We start from the raw sequence: 19334 nt of genomic DNA, 5'->3' as shown, positions 1-19334 counted from the left end.
CTACATAAAAAAAGGAAGAAGAAGGAAAGAAAACAAAGATGCCATTTTGCAAATGCCCATGTTTCAAAATCCAAGGTAGACAGTCATAGCTGGATACCTCCAGCATCACTGCCCAATATGCTATGGTCCAGTACACCCATCAAGCAGGTATCACAGGGGCTTGGCTCAAAATGCTGGGGTCTAGATCAAGACAGCTTCCCTGGACAAATTCCTCTCCAGGGAGTGGCTTGGAGGTGGTGATACTCTTGAATATATACTTTCTCCCTAATAAAACAGCCATATAAAACAATAACTGAAATCTAGTGATGGGACTTCATGGTGCTTCTCCCCCCCACCTCCACTGGCCTTTAGCTGTCCTTCCATGATTGTATTTGGCCACTCTTAACATTTGTGTGAGGATAATATTTGTTCACAAGCAGGAGCCCAGTAAATACTTGGTGTATTTTTAAAATAGGTTCAATTGTGCTTTTTAAAGCTCTTTTAAACTGTAAAGTATCAAAACTGTATCAGACTGTATGAAGTCACCCAGAAGGTGCTCCCTGAGATCCATCCCTTGTCCTCTCCCCGTGATACAGGACAGAGGGAAATGAATCCAGGGGCAAGTTTCATGTGGCCACGCATATGTTTTGAATGCCTACTTTGGGCCAGGCCCTGGTCCCAGTTGATGCAAAAGTTCCTAGGAGGCTTAAAATGTCACTGAGTCCTGGGGCAAGACTAGCCACTAGAATGTGATGGGAGCCAGTGGGGAGAGGACAGAGAGATGTTTGGGGAAATTGGAAAGAGATGGTGCTAGGAAGAGGAGCATGGAGGGGAGCCTGAATGTGACAGAGATCATGCCCATTTAGAGCCTCAGACCTCAAGGAAGGATGAGACAGAGGTAGAAGGTGACTTCAGGTCACAGGTCTTAGCCCCTGGCTGTGCCCACAGAGGACATGGGTTGCTCTGTCACCATTTGCAAAAAGAGAGAAAGAAGGAGGGAGGGAGACAGAGAAGGAAGGAGGAATCTCCTCTCGGGGAAATGCGCACCACCATCTGATCAAGGCTCTTTGCAGCTCATTCCCTACGTGTAAAAGTTGGACTCAAAGGCAGTTTTTTTTCAAGGTGAATAAATCTTTATTCATTTACTATATTTCCCCAGGGAAAAAGACAGGGCAGGGAGAGGGCCAGTATCTGCTTCAAAATAATAGAAGGAAGAAAAAAAATAATAGAAGAGATCATCTTCAATGTCATAAACCAACCTCAATGGGGGTTGGGTGAAGAAGAGGCCTCCTGCCCCATAAGCTTGGGAAAGAGAGGAAGGGATCAGGAAAATGGTACAGGCAGGGTGCCTCCCAATGTGGCCAGGACTCCACAGAAAGTTAAGTAAATGTGGCCTCACATTCAAATTCTATTAGCTCATCTGTGGCCACTTTGATCCAGGTTTCTTGCACCAGCAGAAACTTTCATATATGACTATGATATATTTTTATCTCCCCTTTCCCTGGCTGCCATTCCCAGGTTCAACAGGGGAGTCCCCCACTAGCCCTCTCCTTCTTCAGTTTAGAGGGGTTAAAGTGTTGTTAGGCCTATGCACAAAGAGGACGTTTGTTGCTCATTAGAACATGGAATGGGCTTAACCCTGAGGGAGTTTGGGCTACAAATGAGAAAGAGAGAGGGTGCCTACTTGCTTCAGTTATTTGGACTAATCTTTTACTTGGGAATCAGATGTATTCATGTGAAATAATTGAGAAAGGGAATGGGGTAGGAATTTAATCTTCAGGACCACAGTTCTGAGGGGAATGTAATGAAAATGGCTTGAGAGATAGTGAGACTGAAGGGCCCATGTGACAGCCAAGTGGAGAAGAGGAGCTGGCAGTAGGATATCATGGGGCTGTGGCTCAAGAAGACTGTCCAGAGTGGAGGCCAAGTGTGGTGGGTTAGAGGCAATTTCCAGTGACCTCCGTGGAGGCCACAGAGGACGTGGCAGCATGGTAATGTATGGTATGTATGGTATGGCTGTATGGTAATGGCTGAGTGCATGTAGAATGATAAGAAAGGTCAGGGAGGAGCCCTGACCAGCTCCACCAAAAGTTCCCTATGAGGAAGGAGCCTGGGAAGAAAAGGTCAGAGATCAGGCATCAGGAGTCACATTTGCCAAGACACATCCTATTGCAAGGAACAGAAACTCCTAACCTCCACTTCCATTAGCTCCATTAGCCAGTACATGCAGAACCAGGTTGGGCGTGTTTGTGGGAGCTGCACTAGTCATACCAATAGTGATACTAATATTTATTGAGCGGTTACTATGTGCTAGACACAATGCTAAGTGCCTCTGTTACTAGATGTCCTGGGAAAATCCTCTTGAGGGCCTCAGCTTCCCTTTTTCTGCCACTTTATAAGGAGACTTTTTTCCTTTGGTCAAAATTAAATTATTGGAATTGTGTGGGCTTTAAATAGAAGAGAGGCTGATGCAACTTGCTGCTTATGTCAGAGTTTAAACATTTGTGCAGAAAGCCACGTTTGAAAGAAAGCATGTGATTGGCTTTTAGCAGGATATTTCTAGAGAGATCAGAGGATGACTTGCATTTGGGAAGCCCAATCTTAACCATCTGGCTGCTTGCAAGGAGAGAGAACTACACAAGATCCAGATGAGGGCACTGAAGCTCAGAGTATTGAGGTCATTTGCCCATGGCCACTCTGCTCAGGAGTGGGTGAGCCTTGAGAGCAATCCAAGGTACCCAGGGCCCTTCAGAAAAATATCTCTACTGGGTCCCACTAACTTTCCCCAGGAGACTCAGCTGCCTGGCTCTGAAAGCCCTACAAGGGACTGTACACACACATGGATGCATACCTCTGTGTTTGTGTGTGTGGGTGACAAGAGACTTCATATTTTACAGATTCTACTCCCTCTGTCAGACTGAAGGTCAAAGTTTATCCTGAGAGCAACCTTTCTGAAGGTGCAGGGCAGGAACGGCAGGGACAACCTTTGAAATATACACAGGTCCAGGCTCTATCGTCAGAGCTCCAAAGTCTTTGAGATGAGGTCTATTCACATTTTTAACAAATGTCCTGAGACTCAGGTGTACTCCAAAGATTGAAGACTGTGGCTCCTGAGTAAGGCATCGGGGTGGGGTAGGGAGTTTCAGGAGAGTAATGCAGGGGTGGGGCTGGAGCAGCTGTAGGGCCTGGAACCTTCATCAATCCGGTTTGTCAGCCTTGGGTCTTGGGGCATAAAGGTGTCAAGGATACCAAGGATATGAAGGTAATTGAAGGATGTTACTTGAAATGCAGTTCATTAGAAAGTTTGACTATTGGTGTGTTATTGTTCTCAAATTGAATTTCATTAATCATTTACATCATTTCATTATAATTTACATTAATATGAGTTGACCCTGCAAGACTTGGTTTGCAATTGCAGGATAATCTAGAAGTTTCAAACAAACTACAAATTCATAGGGAAAAAATGTAACACAGAAAGGGCCAAGTAGTCCTATAACCTTTTAAAAATTGCAATTAGGGATCCCTGGGTGGCGCAGCGGTTTGGCGCCTGCCTTTGGCCCAGGGCGCGATCCTGGAGACCCGGGATCGAATCCCACGTCAGGCTCCCGGGGCATGGAGCCTGCTTCTCCCTCTGCCTGTGTCTCTGCCTCTCTCTCTCTCTCTCTGTATGACTATTATAAATAAATAATAAAAAAAAATTAAAAAAAAAAATTACAATTAAAAGTCTTCTATCCCATAATGGTTGATGTTACATGCCAACCTGACTAGGCTACCTTCCCCAGTTACTCAATCAAACACTCTTCTAGGTGTTGCTGTGAAGGCATTTTATTGATGTGATTAAAGCCATAATCAATTGACTTTAGGGAGATTACATTGGATAATCTGGGTGGGCCTGATTGAATCCATTAAAGGTCTTAAGAGCAGAGCTGGAACTCTCTGGCGGGAGCTGAAGCTGTCATTTCCAGGAGGCCTGCCCTTCTTCACAGCCTGTCCTACGGATTTCAGGCTTCCTACTCAGCCCCTGCCATGATGTAAACCAATTCCTGCTAATAAATCTCTTATATAGCTAGTACTGATTCTGTTTCTTTGGTTGAACCCTGACTGATACACTTCCCCTTAAATTTTTTATGTAGTATTTTCCATATTAAAATATTCAAAATATTTTCAACTTTCCATTATGATTTTTGACCTACAGTTATTTAGAGGTATATTGCTTAATTTCCAAATATGCCAAGATTTTCCAGCTATGTTTTTATTATCAATGTGTACCTAATTTGTATTGTTATCAGAGGGTACATTCTATATGGTTTCAATCCTGTTCCCTGTAAGTATCTTTTGTTTTTCATTCATTTCCTTAAACATAGTAAATGTAATTCTTTTATAGTACGTGTCTGATAAGGAACGGTGTCACAGGTGAGCCAGGGAAAGTGACTGACAGCTGAACTGTGGAGCTAGCATCTCCCTGTGGAGCTAGGACATGTTACTAGGGGATCGGTATTCCCCACCCATCAGTTATTTACATGCTATCTTCACTAATTTTTGCCATACCGAAGTACCACATAATTATGGACTTAAAATGTGTTATTTCAATTCACTAAGTCATTTTTTTATAACAATTTTCTTTCTTTTTTTTAATTTTTATTTATTTATGATAGTCACAGAGAGAGAGAGAGAGAGAGAGAGAGGCAGAGACATAGGCAGAGGGAGAAGCAGGCTCCATGCACCGGGAGCCCGACGTGGGATTCGATCCTGGGTCTCCAGGATCGCGCCCTGGGCCAAAGGCAGGCGCTAAACCGCTGCGCCACCCAGGGATCCCTCACTAAGTCATTAAAACTCATATATATTTACATAAAAGGCAAACTTTACATTGCTATTGCAAATAGAAAATTAGTCATTTGTCATAAATAGAAGGTAAACCATAAAAAGAAACATTATAATAAAAAGAGAAAAATATGACACATTATCTAAAATACTGTGGTTTTGTGAATGCTTTAAGGCTAAGGCCTGCCCTCTTGCTGTGAAAATGGAAGATTTACCAAGTATTAGAGGACTTAATGAAATGCTAGCACCACAGGAGAAGGATGAACTTTCCAATAAACTTTATAATACGATATTAAAAGCACTTTTCTTGTCATTTTGCAATCATCATTGCAAAATTCATCAATGGATGCTGAATATAAGAGGAGAAGGCAGGTTTTGTTTAAATTATTTGCATGAGGGTAAATGTAACCATACAGGGGAGAACTTGGCTATCACTTTGACTGGATGATCAAAATGAACATCATCTAGATGATACTTTTACAAGGACACAGCATCACTTCACTGGATACTTGTTTTTGTTTTTGTTTTTGTTTGTTTGCTTGTTTTTGTTTTATTTATTTATTTTATTTTTTATTATTTATTTATTTATTTATTTATTTATTTTGCTTGTTTTTGTTTTAATTTTTTTTATTGGAGTTCAATTTACCAACATATAGCATAATGCCCAGTGCTCATCCCGCCAAGTGCTCCCCTCAGTGCCCATCACCCAGTCATCCCACCCCCCCACCCACCTCCCCTCCCAGTACCCCTTGTTCATTTCCCAGAGTTAGGTGTCTCTCATGTTTTGTCACCCTCACTGATATTTTCACTCATATTCTCTCCTTTCCCTTTATTCTCATTGGGTACTTGTGTGGAAAAAAATGTCCAGGGATCTTGTTGCATATCATACAAAAAATTAGTTCCAGGCAGATGGCAGATTGAAATATGACAGGTAAAACAACAAATATTTTATGTATGTATGTATGTATGTATGTATGTATGTAGGCTTCATGCCCAGCAGGCAGCCCAGTGTGGGGCTTGAACTTATCATGCTGAGATCAAGACCTGAGCTGATATCAAGTGTCAGATGCTCAACCTCAACCAACTGAACCACCCAGGCACCCCAAACAACAAATCCTTTAAAAGTAAAACAGGAGATGGGTGGGGAGATGGGGCAATTGGGTGATGGGCATTAAGGAGGGTACTTGAAGTGATGAGCATTAGATGTTGTATGCAACTGATGAATCACTGAATTCTACCTCTGAAACTAAAAAAACCAAAGATGTTAGTATAAAGATGGTTGAAAGAAAGAAAGAAAGAAAGAAAGAAAGAAAGAAAGAAAGAAAGAAAGAAAGAGGGACGCCTGGGTGGCTCAGTGGTTGAGTGTCTGCCTTTGGCCCAGGGCGTGATCCTGGAGTCCCGAGATCGAGTCCGGCATCAGATTCCCTGTATGGAGCCTGCTTCTCCCTCTGCCTGTGTTTCTGCCTCTCTCTCTATGTGTCTCTCATGAATAAATAAATAAAATTTTTAAAAAATAAATTTTTAAAAATCAAAAAAAAAGACAGAAGAAAAGACAGGAGAATATCTTTGTGAACTTGGAGTGGTCAAAGATTTCTTGACCATGACACAAAAAGTGATAAATATAAAATAAAAACGTGATAAACTGAATTACATGCAAATGAAGAACTTCTGTTCTTCAAAACACATTGTTCAAATGCAAGGCCACCCCAAATATGAGAGGAAATCTTCAAAATACAGAGATCCAACAGAACATTCATCCGGAATACATCAAACAATCAGACAAATAAACAACTATTATAAATCAACACTAAGGGTAGGCAAGCCAGTAGGAAAGCAGATAAAGGATCTGAACAGGTGCTCAGTCTCAATAGTTCTCGGGAAAATGCACATTAAAGGTATAAGACCTGGGCAGCCTGGGTGGCTGAGTGGTTTAGCGCTGCCTTCAGCCCAGGGCATGATCCTGGAGACCCGGGATCGAGTCCCACATCAGGCCCCCTGTGTGGAGCCTGCTTCTCCCTCTGCCTGTCTCTCATGAATAAATAAATAAAATCTAAAAAAAAGGTATAAGACCTAACATTGAAAAGACAAAGAATATCAAGCATTGGTGAAGCCATGGGGGCAACTAGAGCACTTATACATTGCCAGGGAGACGGTAAGTTGGTACAACCACTCTGGAAGATTGTTGGTACTTACCTATTAAAGCTAAATATATGTGTTCTCAGAACTGGCAATCCCAGTTATAGGTATTATTAGGAGTTGAACCGTGTCCGTCCAAAATTCATAGTGAAGTTTTTTCCTCTGCCCTGTACCTCACAATGTGAGTGTACTTGGAGCTAGGGTCTTTATAGACATAATCAAGTAAAAATGCAGTCATTAGAGTGGGCCCGAGGCCAATATGACTTTTTCTAAGACATTAGGATACAGACTCGCAGGGGAGATCATGTGAGGCCACAGAGAAGAGAACTGTCTACAAGCCAAGGGGAGAGGCCGCAGAAGAAACCAAACCTGCCGATATCTTGATCTTGGACTTCTAGTTTCCAGAACTGTGAGAAACTAAATTTCTGTTGTTTAAGCCACCCGGTCGATGGTACTTTGTCATGGTAGCCCAAGCAAACTAAAATGGATACACTCAACACGATTGCATATATATATATATGTTCGACAAAAGGCATACACAGGAAACAGCCACAGCAGCATTATTTGTAATAGCCAAAAGCAACCCCAATGCCCACTGTAGTAGAAAGAACAAGTCATGGTATCATGGAGAATGGACTACAACCGCAAACAGCAGTGGAGAATGGACTACAACTGCAAACATATGAATGTGGAGGGAGAGAAGCCAGATGTGTAAGGGCACATATAGTGTGGTTCCATTTACATAAAAATGGGCAAATCTAATCCCTGCTGCAACTGTGTATGAGAGTGGTTACCCATGGAGAGGTAGTAGTAGGCGGTGCCCAGAGAGGGGGCTTCTGGGGAGTTAGTCACATTACGTTTCTTGATCTGGGTGCTTTTACACAGGCGCATTCTCTTTTTGATTGGTGTTCAAAAAGATATCTTTTGTATGACATGCATATCCTTTTTAGTGTCTATTTTGCTTCACTAAAAAGTTTAAGAATATAACAGCACCAGACTTGGAGGGTTTCCTTCCCCCATAATCTGTAGCATTGGAAAAGAATGAAGCAGGAATAGTCTTTCCTTATTTGTTGTAAGTACCATTGATGAGGCTCCGGCCTACCTGCTGGGGACACACAGAGGGCAATTGGCAGCCTTTGCCTGGTGGTCAGTGGGAGATGGCAAGAGCAGATTACCTGTTCATGCAGCCCCTGCTGTCCCCTGGAGGACAAAGGGGATCCCCAAAAGAGTCAGGGAGACCTGGGACGAGGCTGTTGACATCATCCAGGTTAATCAGTGGCACGGTTGAAGGCAGGATTCCAACTTGGTCCCCTGATTCTGGACACCACAGCATACCCACTATCTATCCATGGGGGACCCGCCCCAGCCCTGCCTGTCCCCACCATGCCTTGCAGACCTTGGTCTGAAACTCTCCCCAACTGTGACTTGGAACGGGCTCCTGTCTCCAGGCCTTGCAAATAGCTCCTTGCCCAACTCAAGTACTTCTCATCTGCTGGGGTCCTGAACATAAAGGGTAAGGGGATTGTTCTCCTTAGTTCTACAAGGAAAGGGGTACACAAGCCCCGAGGATCAAAGAGCGAGCCCCACAGGGCTATTTTGTGGAGTATTTGAAGATACATCTGAGTTTTTGTAGGTTTTTGTTTAGAACTTCCATTAAGAGCATTTCAGTTATGTGGGACAGGGGTGTGTAGTTCAGATACAGACACATACACACATAATCACAGAAGCCATCTGTGTCACACGTACTTGATGGGCCAAGAGTGCCTATAGCTGCTCATTTCCTGAAGGCCATGGAGCTGAGGAGGGTAGAGAAGGCCCTCCCTGATCCGTGTTCCATGGGACAGTTGTAGAAGGCATAACATGTTACCACAAGACGAGGCTCAGAGCCCAGCAGTCACCAGACTGCCTGTGGCTAGATCTGGGCACAGAATGGAAATGATGTCACTAGAGCTTCACATTATTTCATCCAATTAACTGAGACTTAATTAGTATGTGCAAAGTGCTTTGAAGCTGAGGAGAGCTGTTTATTTGGGATTGGGGTGAAAGCGGCAAGCTCACAGCAGCAGTACAAGGAGCACGGACCTTCGAATGGAAAGACTGGCAAGGCTTCTGCTTCTGTCTTGCTGGCAGGAGCTAGGGGACCCTCCTACACAGTGTCCCCGGACTGCCACAGTCAAGTGCCACGCGCTGGTGGCGGTGGCGGGGCTAAGACAACAGACATTTATCCTCTCACAGCTCTGGAGGCCGGAAGTCTGAAATCAAGGTGCAGGCGGGGCAGTGCTCCCTCCAAGGGCAGAGCCTTCCTAAGGCTTCCAGCTTCCGGCTTCCGGCTTCCAGCTTCCGGCGCTGCCCCAGGCACTCACTCCTTGGCTCTCAGTCCCATCACTGCAGTCTCCACCTCTGTGGTCCCCAGAGCTGTCTTCCCTGTGGCTGCGTCTCTATTTCCTCTTCTCATAAGGGCTCCATCATATTGCTTTAGCACCCACCTAAGTTACCTCATATTCATGCATGTGATAAAATCCCATTTGAGAAGAGTAGCACACCTAGAATCTTTGGTTCTCTCAGCCACTCCTAGGTTCTTGTGCTGAGGAAAGGGCTCGAAGGAGGGAAAGTCGCAGGCATGAGGGCACTCACTGGCCACTAGAGATCCGATGGGCACTGTTATGGGTGGCATGATGTCTCCCCAAAAGATACGCTGACAGAGTGGGGACAGGTGGGCTCCAGGGAGCCAGTGCCTGTGCTGGCACTGCAGGGGTCACAAGGAGGTCCCAGCAGGCACTGCCTTGGTGGACCCCTCAGTGTGGAGGAAGGCAGGTACAAGAACCAGGAATCTTATGCTAGTGTCATTGGTGGAAGCAGCCCCGGGCAGGCACCAGTGAGAGCCTGGGAGAGAGCATACCATGAGCTTCACCTGGCCTGGCTGCCAGCCCAGTAGAGGCTTGTAGGAGTCAGCCAAGCAAAGAGGCCAGGAGGCATTCCAGGGAGAGGCTCTCACACGCTGCCATTAGCAATGGGCTTCCCGGTCCAGTGGGAGTTCCTTTCAAGCTCCTGAGCAGACTACCTTTAGAGCCCCTGGCCCTTTGACATGTGGGCCACAGATGTCAAAGGTTATCTTGGACCCCTTCATATGGAAAGCAGCTTCTTAGTCTTCAGTAGTCTGGCCAGAACTGACTTTGGAGAAGGGGGCGATCAGATAATCAGCCGTGAGCAGGTTGAGAACCTGAGGACCCTTGGTTCTGCAGTAGCATGGTATGCCCACTGCTGTACAGCCTAGTGACTTGGGGCCTTGCATGTAGCCTCTGCCTCCCTTGCAGGGCCTCATCTCTGCAGGCTTGGCCTCAGCACCACCTAGGCCCATGCAGGAAGTCCCTTTGGCTGGCTGTGGCTAGAGGCCTCTGAATGGCCTTAGCTTAGCTTCTGAGCTTCACTTCCCTAAACACTAATCCCAGCCCCAAAGATGGCACACAGCCTACTTCCTCTCCTGCCAGGACATGAGACCCACCCAGTTCCAGGATCAGAGGCCCCAGTCCCAGACCTGCAGGCAGTGCTGGGTCCTAACACTTGCTCACCTGGGCCACTGGATTCTCGGGCCTTTCTAAACCCGCCCTGTAGATCCACCCACATTTCTCAGCACCTTCTGAGCCAGCACCATCCTATTAGTGACCTCTGTACAGGTTTCACAATCATCGGTGGGTGCCAAACTAGCCCAGTGAATTATGTGAATGGTATCTGGCAGATAGGGCTACAAGGATCTAGCAGTTTGCTGGAAGCCCCGGGCCTGTGTCTCCCTGCCAGTTTGGTGAGGGGATACCCCTCCCTAGATTCACAGCTGTTGAGCCTGTTGGGACTTGCCTGTCCTTTGGCTCCCTCCCAGCTGGAGGCCTGCCTTGTACCCAGGCCTCAGGACCTTCCATGTAGGCCTCAGACAGGGCTATATCTGGACAATGTCTTAGTCAACTCCCGAACTTGCACTTGGATTTGGATAGAACCACATACTGGTCTGCTTTTGCTAGGCCAACCTTGGAGGACCAGGAAACTCCTACCCTGTTGAAAAGCCCAGAGGGGTGCTTTTCTAGATCTCATGTACCTTATTAGCCACTGTGGTAGACTGAAGAATTGCTCCCCAAGATGCCCACCTCTTGAGCTGTGTTGATGGAAGTGGAGGTTAGAATGACGTACTCTGAAGACGGAGGTGGGGCCACAAGCCTCCCTCTGCCCCCCGTCCCCATGCTCTTCCCACCATCCAAACACACACGCCACCACGTCTCTCTTCAGATGGCAATCGAGTCCAAGCTCTGTGACCCACATTGGACTCGCCCTGTTTGATTGATTCATTTATTTTTTGAGAGTAGCCAACCTCATGGGTGTGAGGTAATCTCTTATTGTGGTTTTGATGTCAATTTCCCCGATGATGAGTGATGCTGAGCATCCTTTCCTGTCCCTGTTGGCCTAGCAGTCACTCTTTAGCAGAGGTTGGCAAACTTTTTCTGCAAGGCGGAGGGTAGGAACTATTTTAGACTCTGTGGGTTACATGATCTGTCATACGTGGTCAACTCTGCAATGGTAGCATGGATGCAGCCATAGATGCTATGTAAACCAATGGACGTGGCTGTGTGCCAGTCACATTTTACTGACCAAAGCACAGGCAAACAGGATTTGATCCCAAGTTCACACATTGTGGACCTTTGCTCTTAAGGCAAAGACCACTTGGGTTATTACTTTCTCTGTGGGACTCTCGGAAGGGGAAGTGCTCTGTCTCGGACACTTCTGCATCCCTCCGGACTTAGCAGGTGCTCAGTTCATATTTTCTGAATTAATGGTCCTCACAGAGAACAAAGCCAGTGGTGTGTGTGTGTGTCTCCTAGTACCTGCCAGAGAAGGTGTCTCACAAGAGTTGCAGTACAGAGCAAAGGCTGGGAAGCTTTCACATTCTTCCCTCCTTTTTTCTCCTACCCAGGTCACTCAGGGAAGTTTTCTGGGCCGAAGGGGCTAATAATGCAAACACATCTCCTGGGGCTGAGTGGGTGAAAGAAAGACCGGGCTAAGGGAAGGCTCTAATTGGGTCCACTATCATTTGGAGCCTTCCATAATTGATGCTGAGGAGAAGAGGTGTATGCTGTTGATGGAAAGTTCTAGTGTCTCTCCACATGCCTGTTTGTCTCACTTCCTAGCTCTTATTTGTGCCCTTTCACCCCTTGAGGTTGCAAAGCCTCAGATCAGGGCACCTTTGCCATGTTAGCTGCCTGAATCTAGATGGGTAATGTGGGGTGTACTGGCCTAGGGGATGGGGGGCTTGTGTTTTAGCCCGGGCTCTGCTAATTGCCTGAGTGCCCTTGGCGCCATGGCGGCTTCTCTCTGGGGCTCCCCCAGCTGGTCAATGTGGGTGTTAGTAGCTTTGTCCTCTTCATGCCCTTTCATTCTGGTCACACTTATTGGGCAGAGAAACAAATCAAAAGCCTTTGGCCCTCAGGAATGTAGTAGCTTGTTGGAAAACTGGACAGCTAAGCCAATGACTGATGGCAATGCAGGCTGGGCTCGGTAGGAAGCCAGAAGAGAGAGATGGAGAGAGGCGGGGGGGAAGCTGTGAGGAGTAAATGATGTTGGGGATGAGGTTTGAAAGAAAAGGAGCTGCCGGCCCAGCAGGACCAGATACCCTGAGGTGAGCTGTGCAGATGCGAATGCAGCTAAGGAGCCATGAGGAACTTAGCTGATGCTAATGAAGCCTGGGATCCCCACTCTGGCCCTTCCCCCTCAGCTTGTTTCTGTTGGACCCTTCCTCCAAAGCAGGCTTCCCTACAGCTGCTGGCACCCACCCCACCCGCTTGCATTTTGTATTGGGCCGCAGTCATCTGTGAGAAGCTAATCACAGCTCTGTGTCCTCTCCCAAAAAAAGACACACACACTCACAGATGCCCCCAAGGCAGTGTCCAATTCATGAGGTTCACAGACCTGCCAATTTCATGCCTGAAAGCCAGCCCTGGAACCTCTGCTCTAGCCAGTCTCATTGTTGCTGCTGTTACTCTAGGATTTCAGGCCAGGCAGGCAGTTACCCACATTTCTTGAGCACCCACTCTGCAGGGACATTGGTTGGCTCTACCCTCAGGGAGCTCCTGGCCTGGTGGGGGTGGATGCACTGAGGGAACACAGTAAACAAAGCAAAGATTGAGAACTATAGGCTGGGAGCCCAGAGCAAGTAGATGATTTCCAATTGGGAAGATCAGACTAGGCTTTTGTGGGGAAAGGGATCTGGCCATTCTGGATGTGGGGACATAACAGGGAGAGGACACGGAGGGCAGCCAGGGCAACCTGAGTAAGGGGATGTCTGACAGGGCATGAGCAGTTTGGCTGGTGCACAGGAAGTGAAGCCTAGTGGAAGAAGCTGGAAAGGTGGACTGAGAACAGGTCATGATAAACTGGCTGCAGAAGATGTTTAAGAGAAAGTTGGGGCCCACTGAAGTGTTTTTGACAGAGGAGGACCGATCTAGGTCTCTTTTAGGAAGGACAACCTGGAGATACATACAAGCTGGATCAGGGGAGGCAGACAGATCTGCTTGGCTGCTTCCATACACCTGGCCCAGGTGCAGTTAGGGCCAGGAGGCAAACTAGGTCAGTATCAACGCAGAAGGAAGAGGGACTGAAGTGAGAGACTCAACGAACATGCAGAACTGGACATGGACTTGCAGCTGTCCTCAGCTGGCAGAGAGCTGCCTTCCCTCCAGCCTGATGCTACAGATGGATGTGCCATGGGGAGGTGCAGGCTTAAGTCAGTTCTCCGGGATGTCATTTTAGGGAAGCGTGTTGCAAGGTTATCAGCCATCAGAAAAGGGAGGGGTTGCCATGGCCTGGGGACTTAGGCTGGTGAGCAGGACAAGTTCAGCCTTGCCATGGCTGAGGCAAGGTTCCAGCTGGACTTGGTGACCTGGCGGGAGTCTGCTTCGGTGGTTTGGAACCACGGGTGGGACCTGTAAACAGACTGGCAGGGCCACTGGGTCTCCACTCAGTAGGTCTGAGGTGGGGCCCATCATTTCTAACGAGCTCCCAGGGGGTTGCGGCGGCTATGCTTTCTGGGCAGTCCGACTTTCTCCAAACAGATGGGGGTGACAGAGGTCTGAGTCAGGCATGCAGGGCAGAGCAAGGAGCAGCCATAAAAGCCATCTGTGGTGGGGAGGGTGGTTCCACTGCAACATCAGCTCCAGGCTGTGGCTGTTTTATTCACCACCGAAGCCTAGGCGGTGCCCAAGAAACGTGTAGAAAGAACGGGTGAACAAGACAAGTGAGCAGGCAAGAGGTTCCCTGAGGAAGTAGAAGATATGAATGGGTTGGACAGTGTGGAGTTCCACGAGGGACAGCTTTTGCCAAGCAAGCTGGAAGGACAAAGCCGAGGGTCCTCTGGTCTGCCAGGCACTCTTCTAGGCCGGAGACTCTCCTCCTAGCAGCTCTGAAGGTAGAGTCTATGGGTCCTATGCCCTGGCCTCCTCTTCCCTCCCACTCCTCACAGGAAATCAAGCAGCGAGCTCTGAATCCTTCCCATGTGCTCCCACTAAGGCTTCATTTGTATTTCCATGGCTGCATCAGTGCCCAGACTTTTGTCACTTCCTACCTGATCTCCGAGGCTCCACACAGGGTGGTGACAAGGAGTTTCTCGATTTTTGCCCGCCACCACGTAAAGTGTCACTGGTTTCCCACGCCTACTGGATACAGTGTAGCCCTCTTGGCTTGGCATCCTCAGCTCTGCTAATCTCTTCAGCCACCCCAACCTCCCACTGCTCCACGCCGCCCACCCCAAGCCAGGCTGGTCACTTCTGTAGTTCATGGAATCAGAGAAGGACAACACACGGCTGACTCTGAAACTCACCTTTCAGCCTGAAGTGCCACCTACAGGCCTGTCTTGCCTGGAAGCTGCGTCTCCCCTCCTTGAACTTACACCACGTTGCCTCAAACCTGTGCACCATCTTCTGTCTGGTATTACAGGGGCTTGTGAACGTATCTTGAGCTCCTCAAAGTGCCTCAGGGGTAAAGAACTTGTCTTCTATACTCGTGCTTCCCTGCCCCTCAGCTCAGCACACTGTCCCCCCAGGTGGGCGTGATGCTCCTATCACACAAAGCTCATGACCTGGAGGACACCTTCACTTTATTCCAGTGTCCCCGGCTACCTCCACCTTCTGGACAAAGGCAGAGAGGAAAACAGAAGTCTTTAACATTACATTTCGATTAGTCTGGGAAGAAACTGGCTTCTGTAAGCAGAACATCACCAGAAAGCTGGGAACACTGAATCCTATGTGCTTTGCCTTTTGGAAATAAGCCCAAAGGGTTCTGAGTGTGAGCTGCAGAGAAATAGCCCTTCCTGCATCGTCTCATGGAGTTTCTGCCAAACCACGAGCAGATAACGAGTACTCTTCTCCCCGACCTTTTCAGTGCTTTACTGGCAACCAGCCCCACGTCCCATGTTAGAAGAGGAGGCGGGCCCCTTGGGCACACTACCACCTTGCAAGTTTTTAGGACCATGGGGCCCCACTGATAGAGAGGTGTCTACGAAAGAATGTTTTATGGAAAAACAATACAGGCAGGCACATCAGCTGTACCTGAGAACTTGGAAAACTTATAAGGAGGTGGCCAACCAGCAGTCCCTTCCCTCTGGAGATTGGTGGGGGGAGGGGCAGCAATGATTTAAGCCTTTAAAAAGTTTTTGCTTTAAATTCTGTATCTATTTGAAGTTTCACCATGTATTTCAGACTTCTGCTTTTTCTTTCTTTTTAAAGATTGCAAGATTGCAGTCAAATCATGCATCTTTTTTTTTCTTTTTTTAAAAAGATTTTATTTATTTATTCATGAGAGACACAGAGAGGGGCGGGGAGAGACACAGGCAGAGAGAGAAGCAGGCTCCATGCAGGGAGCCTGATGTGGGACTCGATCCTGGGACTCCAGGATCAGGCCCTGGGCTGAAGGCAGTCGCTAAACCACTGAGCCACCCAGGCGTCCCCTCTGCTTTTTCTTTTAGGGTATATGTAATACGTGGCTCCTTGAACAGGCTGTGGCTTCTCTCTAGGACTGGTTTGCATGGAAGTTAAGTCTACTTTCCCACCATCAGTCAGCAAGTGGATTTTTTCCCCTGTAGCTTCCTCAATTATGTAGAAGGACATTGGAATGATAAGTGACCCAGGAGAGAGGAGGGGTGGGGGTGGGGGGAAGGAGAGACGGAGAACACAAAACAGTAGAATATGAAGCTGCCTGCTTTAAGAAATTCCAATCAAATCTAACAAATGAGAGACATGTCTGCTGTTTGCTCCACCCTTGTGGTCATGGAAGAGCTGGGTGTGCTCTCTTCTAACTGGCAGGAGGAGACCCAAGCTCAGAAGAAACTCACTTGAAGGAGGTTAGTTTGTTGGTCCACAGGGGAGAGTTAGCAGCCAGGGAATGCACCGAGAGGGCCCAGTCTCCGGGTGGCATCACTCAACCTTCCGCAGGTAGTGAAAACTCTGCACGGTCCTTTCTATGGCGTCATCCATGGTGACCAGCGGCCGGTAGCCCATGACCTTTCTGGCTCTCTCACAGCTGTAATAGTGGAACGTGCCGGCCAGTGCGACCCTCATTGGTGTGAAAGTGGGCTGCAGCTGGATGACAGGACTGAGAAGCATCACCAGGAGGGACACTAGGAGGGCCAGGTAGTAGGCCACCCAGTAGGGGATGTGGTACTTGGGGGCCTCATAGTTAAGGCCTGTCAGGATGCGGGACAGGAATGTCCAGAAAGGGATGGGTTCATCATTGGTGATGTGAAATGCCTGGAGAGAGAACAAGAAGTTAGAAAATGCTCCCCAGCTAGAGAGGTGGGCAAGTGATGCTTGGAACTTGGTGCTCAGGCACAGGGTGATGGTTCAGCCCGGGGCCAATATTTTGGGAAGCTAGCGCCTCTTCCACCCAGTGTCTCCAATCTGCAAAGGTCAGCCAGTGGCACAGATGCTTTTTTGATCTGGAGCTACGGGCAACCTTAAGGTGCAGATAGGAAAGGTGAGTTTTATCCATGGGCCAGCCAGGATTTTTAAGTGAAGCTTAGACTGCACTCAGGAAGGTACATTGGTTAATTTGACTTGATCATGTTAGTCATGGTAAAGCTCCTTATCTTCAGATGCAACGAACAGGTCACATGCCATTTCTCAAGTATGTTGTGTTTTGGTCTAAACCAAAAGCCATACACCCACCCTACCCCCACCACCCTAAGCATCACAGGACTGGGAAAACAGCAGAGGTTCAGGAGAAAAATGAGACCCAAAGAGGGGGTTCCAAAGGCAGTGGTGAGAAACCAGGAAGATGGGGGCCCTATGAGCAAGAGGAGAGGTGAGAGGATCTAATGTGCTTCCTCCTCTCTGCATGACAGCTCACCTCCCCTGACATGTCCATCTTGCCCACCAGGTGCCAAATGCCGGGAGCCTGAGATATATCCACCCCTCTGGAAGGGGAGGGGCACGAACATGGGTGGGCAATGGGGGAGAGATGGAGAGATTTCCAGAATGACTGGGAGAATAAATGAGTAGCACGCACACCCCCACCAAATATACATGGGACGCTGCTGAGAGCAGTCACATTCACAGTGGGTATCCAGGTCATGTTACATGAATGCTTGGTCAATCCCAGCTTACTGGCTCTGGACTTGGCCTGTCCTGATGCAGCCCTGCAATGTCACCACACTCCCGACCACAGGGGATCAACCTCAGACCAATGGGATCCTAAAGCAGATCGGCCAGGATGCAGGATCAAGAAGGCAATTTGCCAGTGAATCCAATCACAGGGACATGCAATCCGAAGACGGGCAAACATGCATGGGGCAGGAGAAGCAGGTGCCTTACCTTCCCACTCACTGCTGTGTCTCGGGACAGGTGTTCTGCAGCCAGGATGTGTCCGTGCACCACGTTCTCCACAAAGGTGAAGTCCACTAAATTCTCCCCGTTTCTGTGGGTATACCGGGCATGGTTCCACTGTTAAACATGTGCAGGGGCCAGGATTCCTGGGGCCCTGAGAGGCTCTGGGATACGTAAGGGCCAAGCAAGGAGCCTGAGAGCCCAGTGCCCTGCCTGCCCCATCCCGGCATGGCCAACATGGATCATGTTTGCTCTAGGCTTCTATTTGAACAGCAACCCTTCGACTTCCCCTAGGACACTCTGGGCTGATGGCTTGCTTTGGTCTTGCACTTTCCCACCATCTCTTCCTAATCCCTCAAAGCAAGAAGTCAGGGTGGCAGGGAGGCAAGGTGGCAAGGGAGAGACATAGAGGAGAAAATAAAGAGAGAAAAGGGGAGAAAGAAAGGAAGGAAGCAAAGGTGTACTGGGGAAAAAGCCACACTCTGTCACACACTCTGTCACCAACCACAAAGGCCTTGCCATCTACACTTTCCTTGAGAAGGAATGCAAACACCTCTACCTGCCTTCCTAGATCCACGGAGAGCTGAAGGCCTGGCCCTTCACCCTGTGCTGTCTTCCCCCCACTCCCCGAGCATGTATCCTCAACTTTCAAACAGGGACACAAATATTTTTCCAGGCTATGTGATGGTATACTACACTGAACAGTGTCCTCCCCACCCCCCAATTCATGTCTCCTTGGAACTTTTGGATGTGACCTTATTTGGAAATAGGGTCTCCGAAGATATGATCTACAAGTTAAGCTGAGGCCATACTGGGATAGGTTAGGCCCTAAATCCAATGGCTGGTATCTTCATAAGAGGGGAATCTGGATATGGACACACAGAAAGGATGCTCCCATGAGAGTGGAGACAGAGGTTAGAGTAACTTACCTACAAGCTAAGGAACATCAAAGACTGCTGGACACTACCAGAGCTGGGAGAAAGGCTTGAGCAGATTCTCCTTCACTTTTCAGAAAGAACTAACCTCTCCCTCCCCACTGCCAACACCTTGATTTCAGACTTCTCACCTCCGGAACTGGGAAAGAATTAATTTCTGTTGTCTTAAGCCCCTCAGTTTGTGGTCATTTGTTGTGGCAGCCCCAGGACACCAACACAGAGGGCAGCAGAGCAGGTGCCATTAGAAAAGACCTAACCAAACAACACCGGGTCAGGGAGAAGGCCAACTGTAGGCCAACTTACCCAATCATGAACTTCATCTTGCCTTTCCTGGCTGCTTCAATGAGGATGGGGACCAACTGAGGGTCCCTTGGGCCGAAGATGCCATGAGGGCGAATGGCCATAGTTAAGAAGTTCTGCTTGGGGTCATTGGCGTCCAAGACTGCCTATAAGAGAGCAGAAGGGGCATGTCCACAGCACTGCTCACAGAGGACACAGAGGCTGCCCTCTGCTCTGCTATCATTTGGGGCTACTTCTGGAGCCCACCCACCCAAAGCACCCAAATTTGAAAACAGGACAGCTGGGTCAAAACCAGTGTGATCAGGGTGCC

The 19334-nt window shown here is 48.1% G+C and overlaps 1 protein-coding gene across 7 annotated transcripts in view; it reads right to left on the bottom strand.

Moving 5' to 3' along the window:
- Positions 1-15724: 15724 nt before the first annotated feature.
- Positions 15725-19334, bottom strand: part of NSDHL (NAD(P) dependent 3-beta-hydroxysteroid dehydrogenase NSDHL) — a 33638-nt gene continuing 30028 nt past the window's right edge. For all 7 annotated transcript variants that reach the window (XM_025989068.2, XM_025989069.2, XM_025989067.2 and 4 more), the window contains exons 7-9: positions 19028-19170; positions 17778-17880; positions 15725-16715 (exon numbers count right to left, since the gene is read on the bottom strand). In XM_025989068.2, coding sequence (XP_025844853.1) covers positions 16383-16715; positions 17778-17880; positions 19028-19170 — 579 coding nt within the window. In that variant the 3' untranslated portion in view covers positions 15725-16382. The remainder of the gene's footprint in view (positions 16716-17777; positions 17881-19027; positions 19171-19334) is intronic.

Source organism: Vulpes vulpes, chromosome X (genome assembly GCF_048418805.1).
Source record: "Vulpes vulpes isolate BD-2025 chromosome X, VulVul3, whole genome shotgun sequence".
NCBI lineage: Eukaryota > Metazoa > Chordata > Mammalia > Carnivora > Canidae > Vulpes > Vulpes vulpes.
Note: the sequence above shows the minus strand (reverse complement) of the source record. Positions and strands in the feature narration are given on the sequence as shown.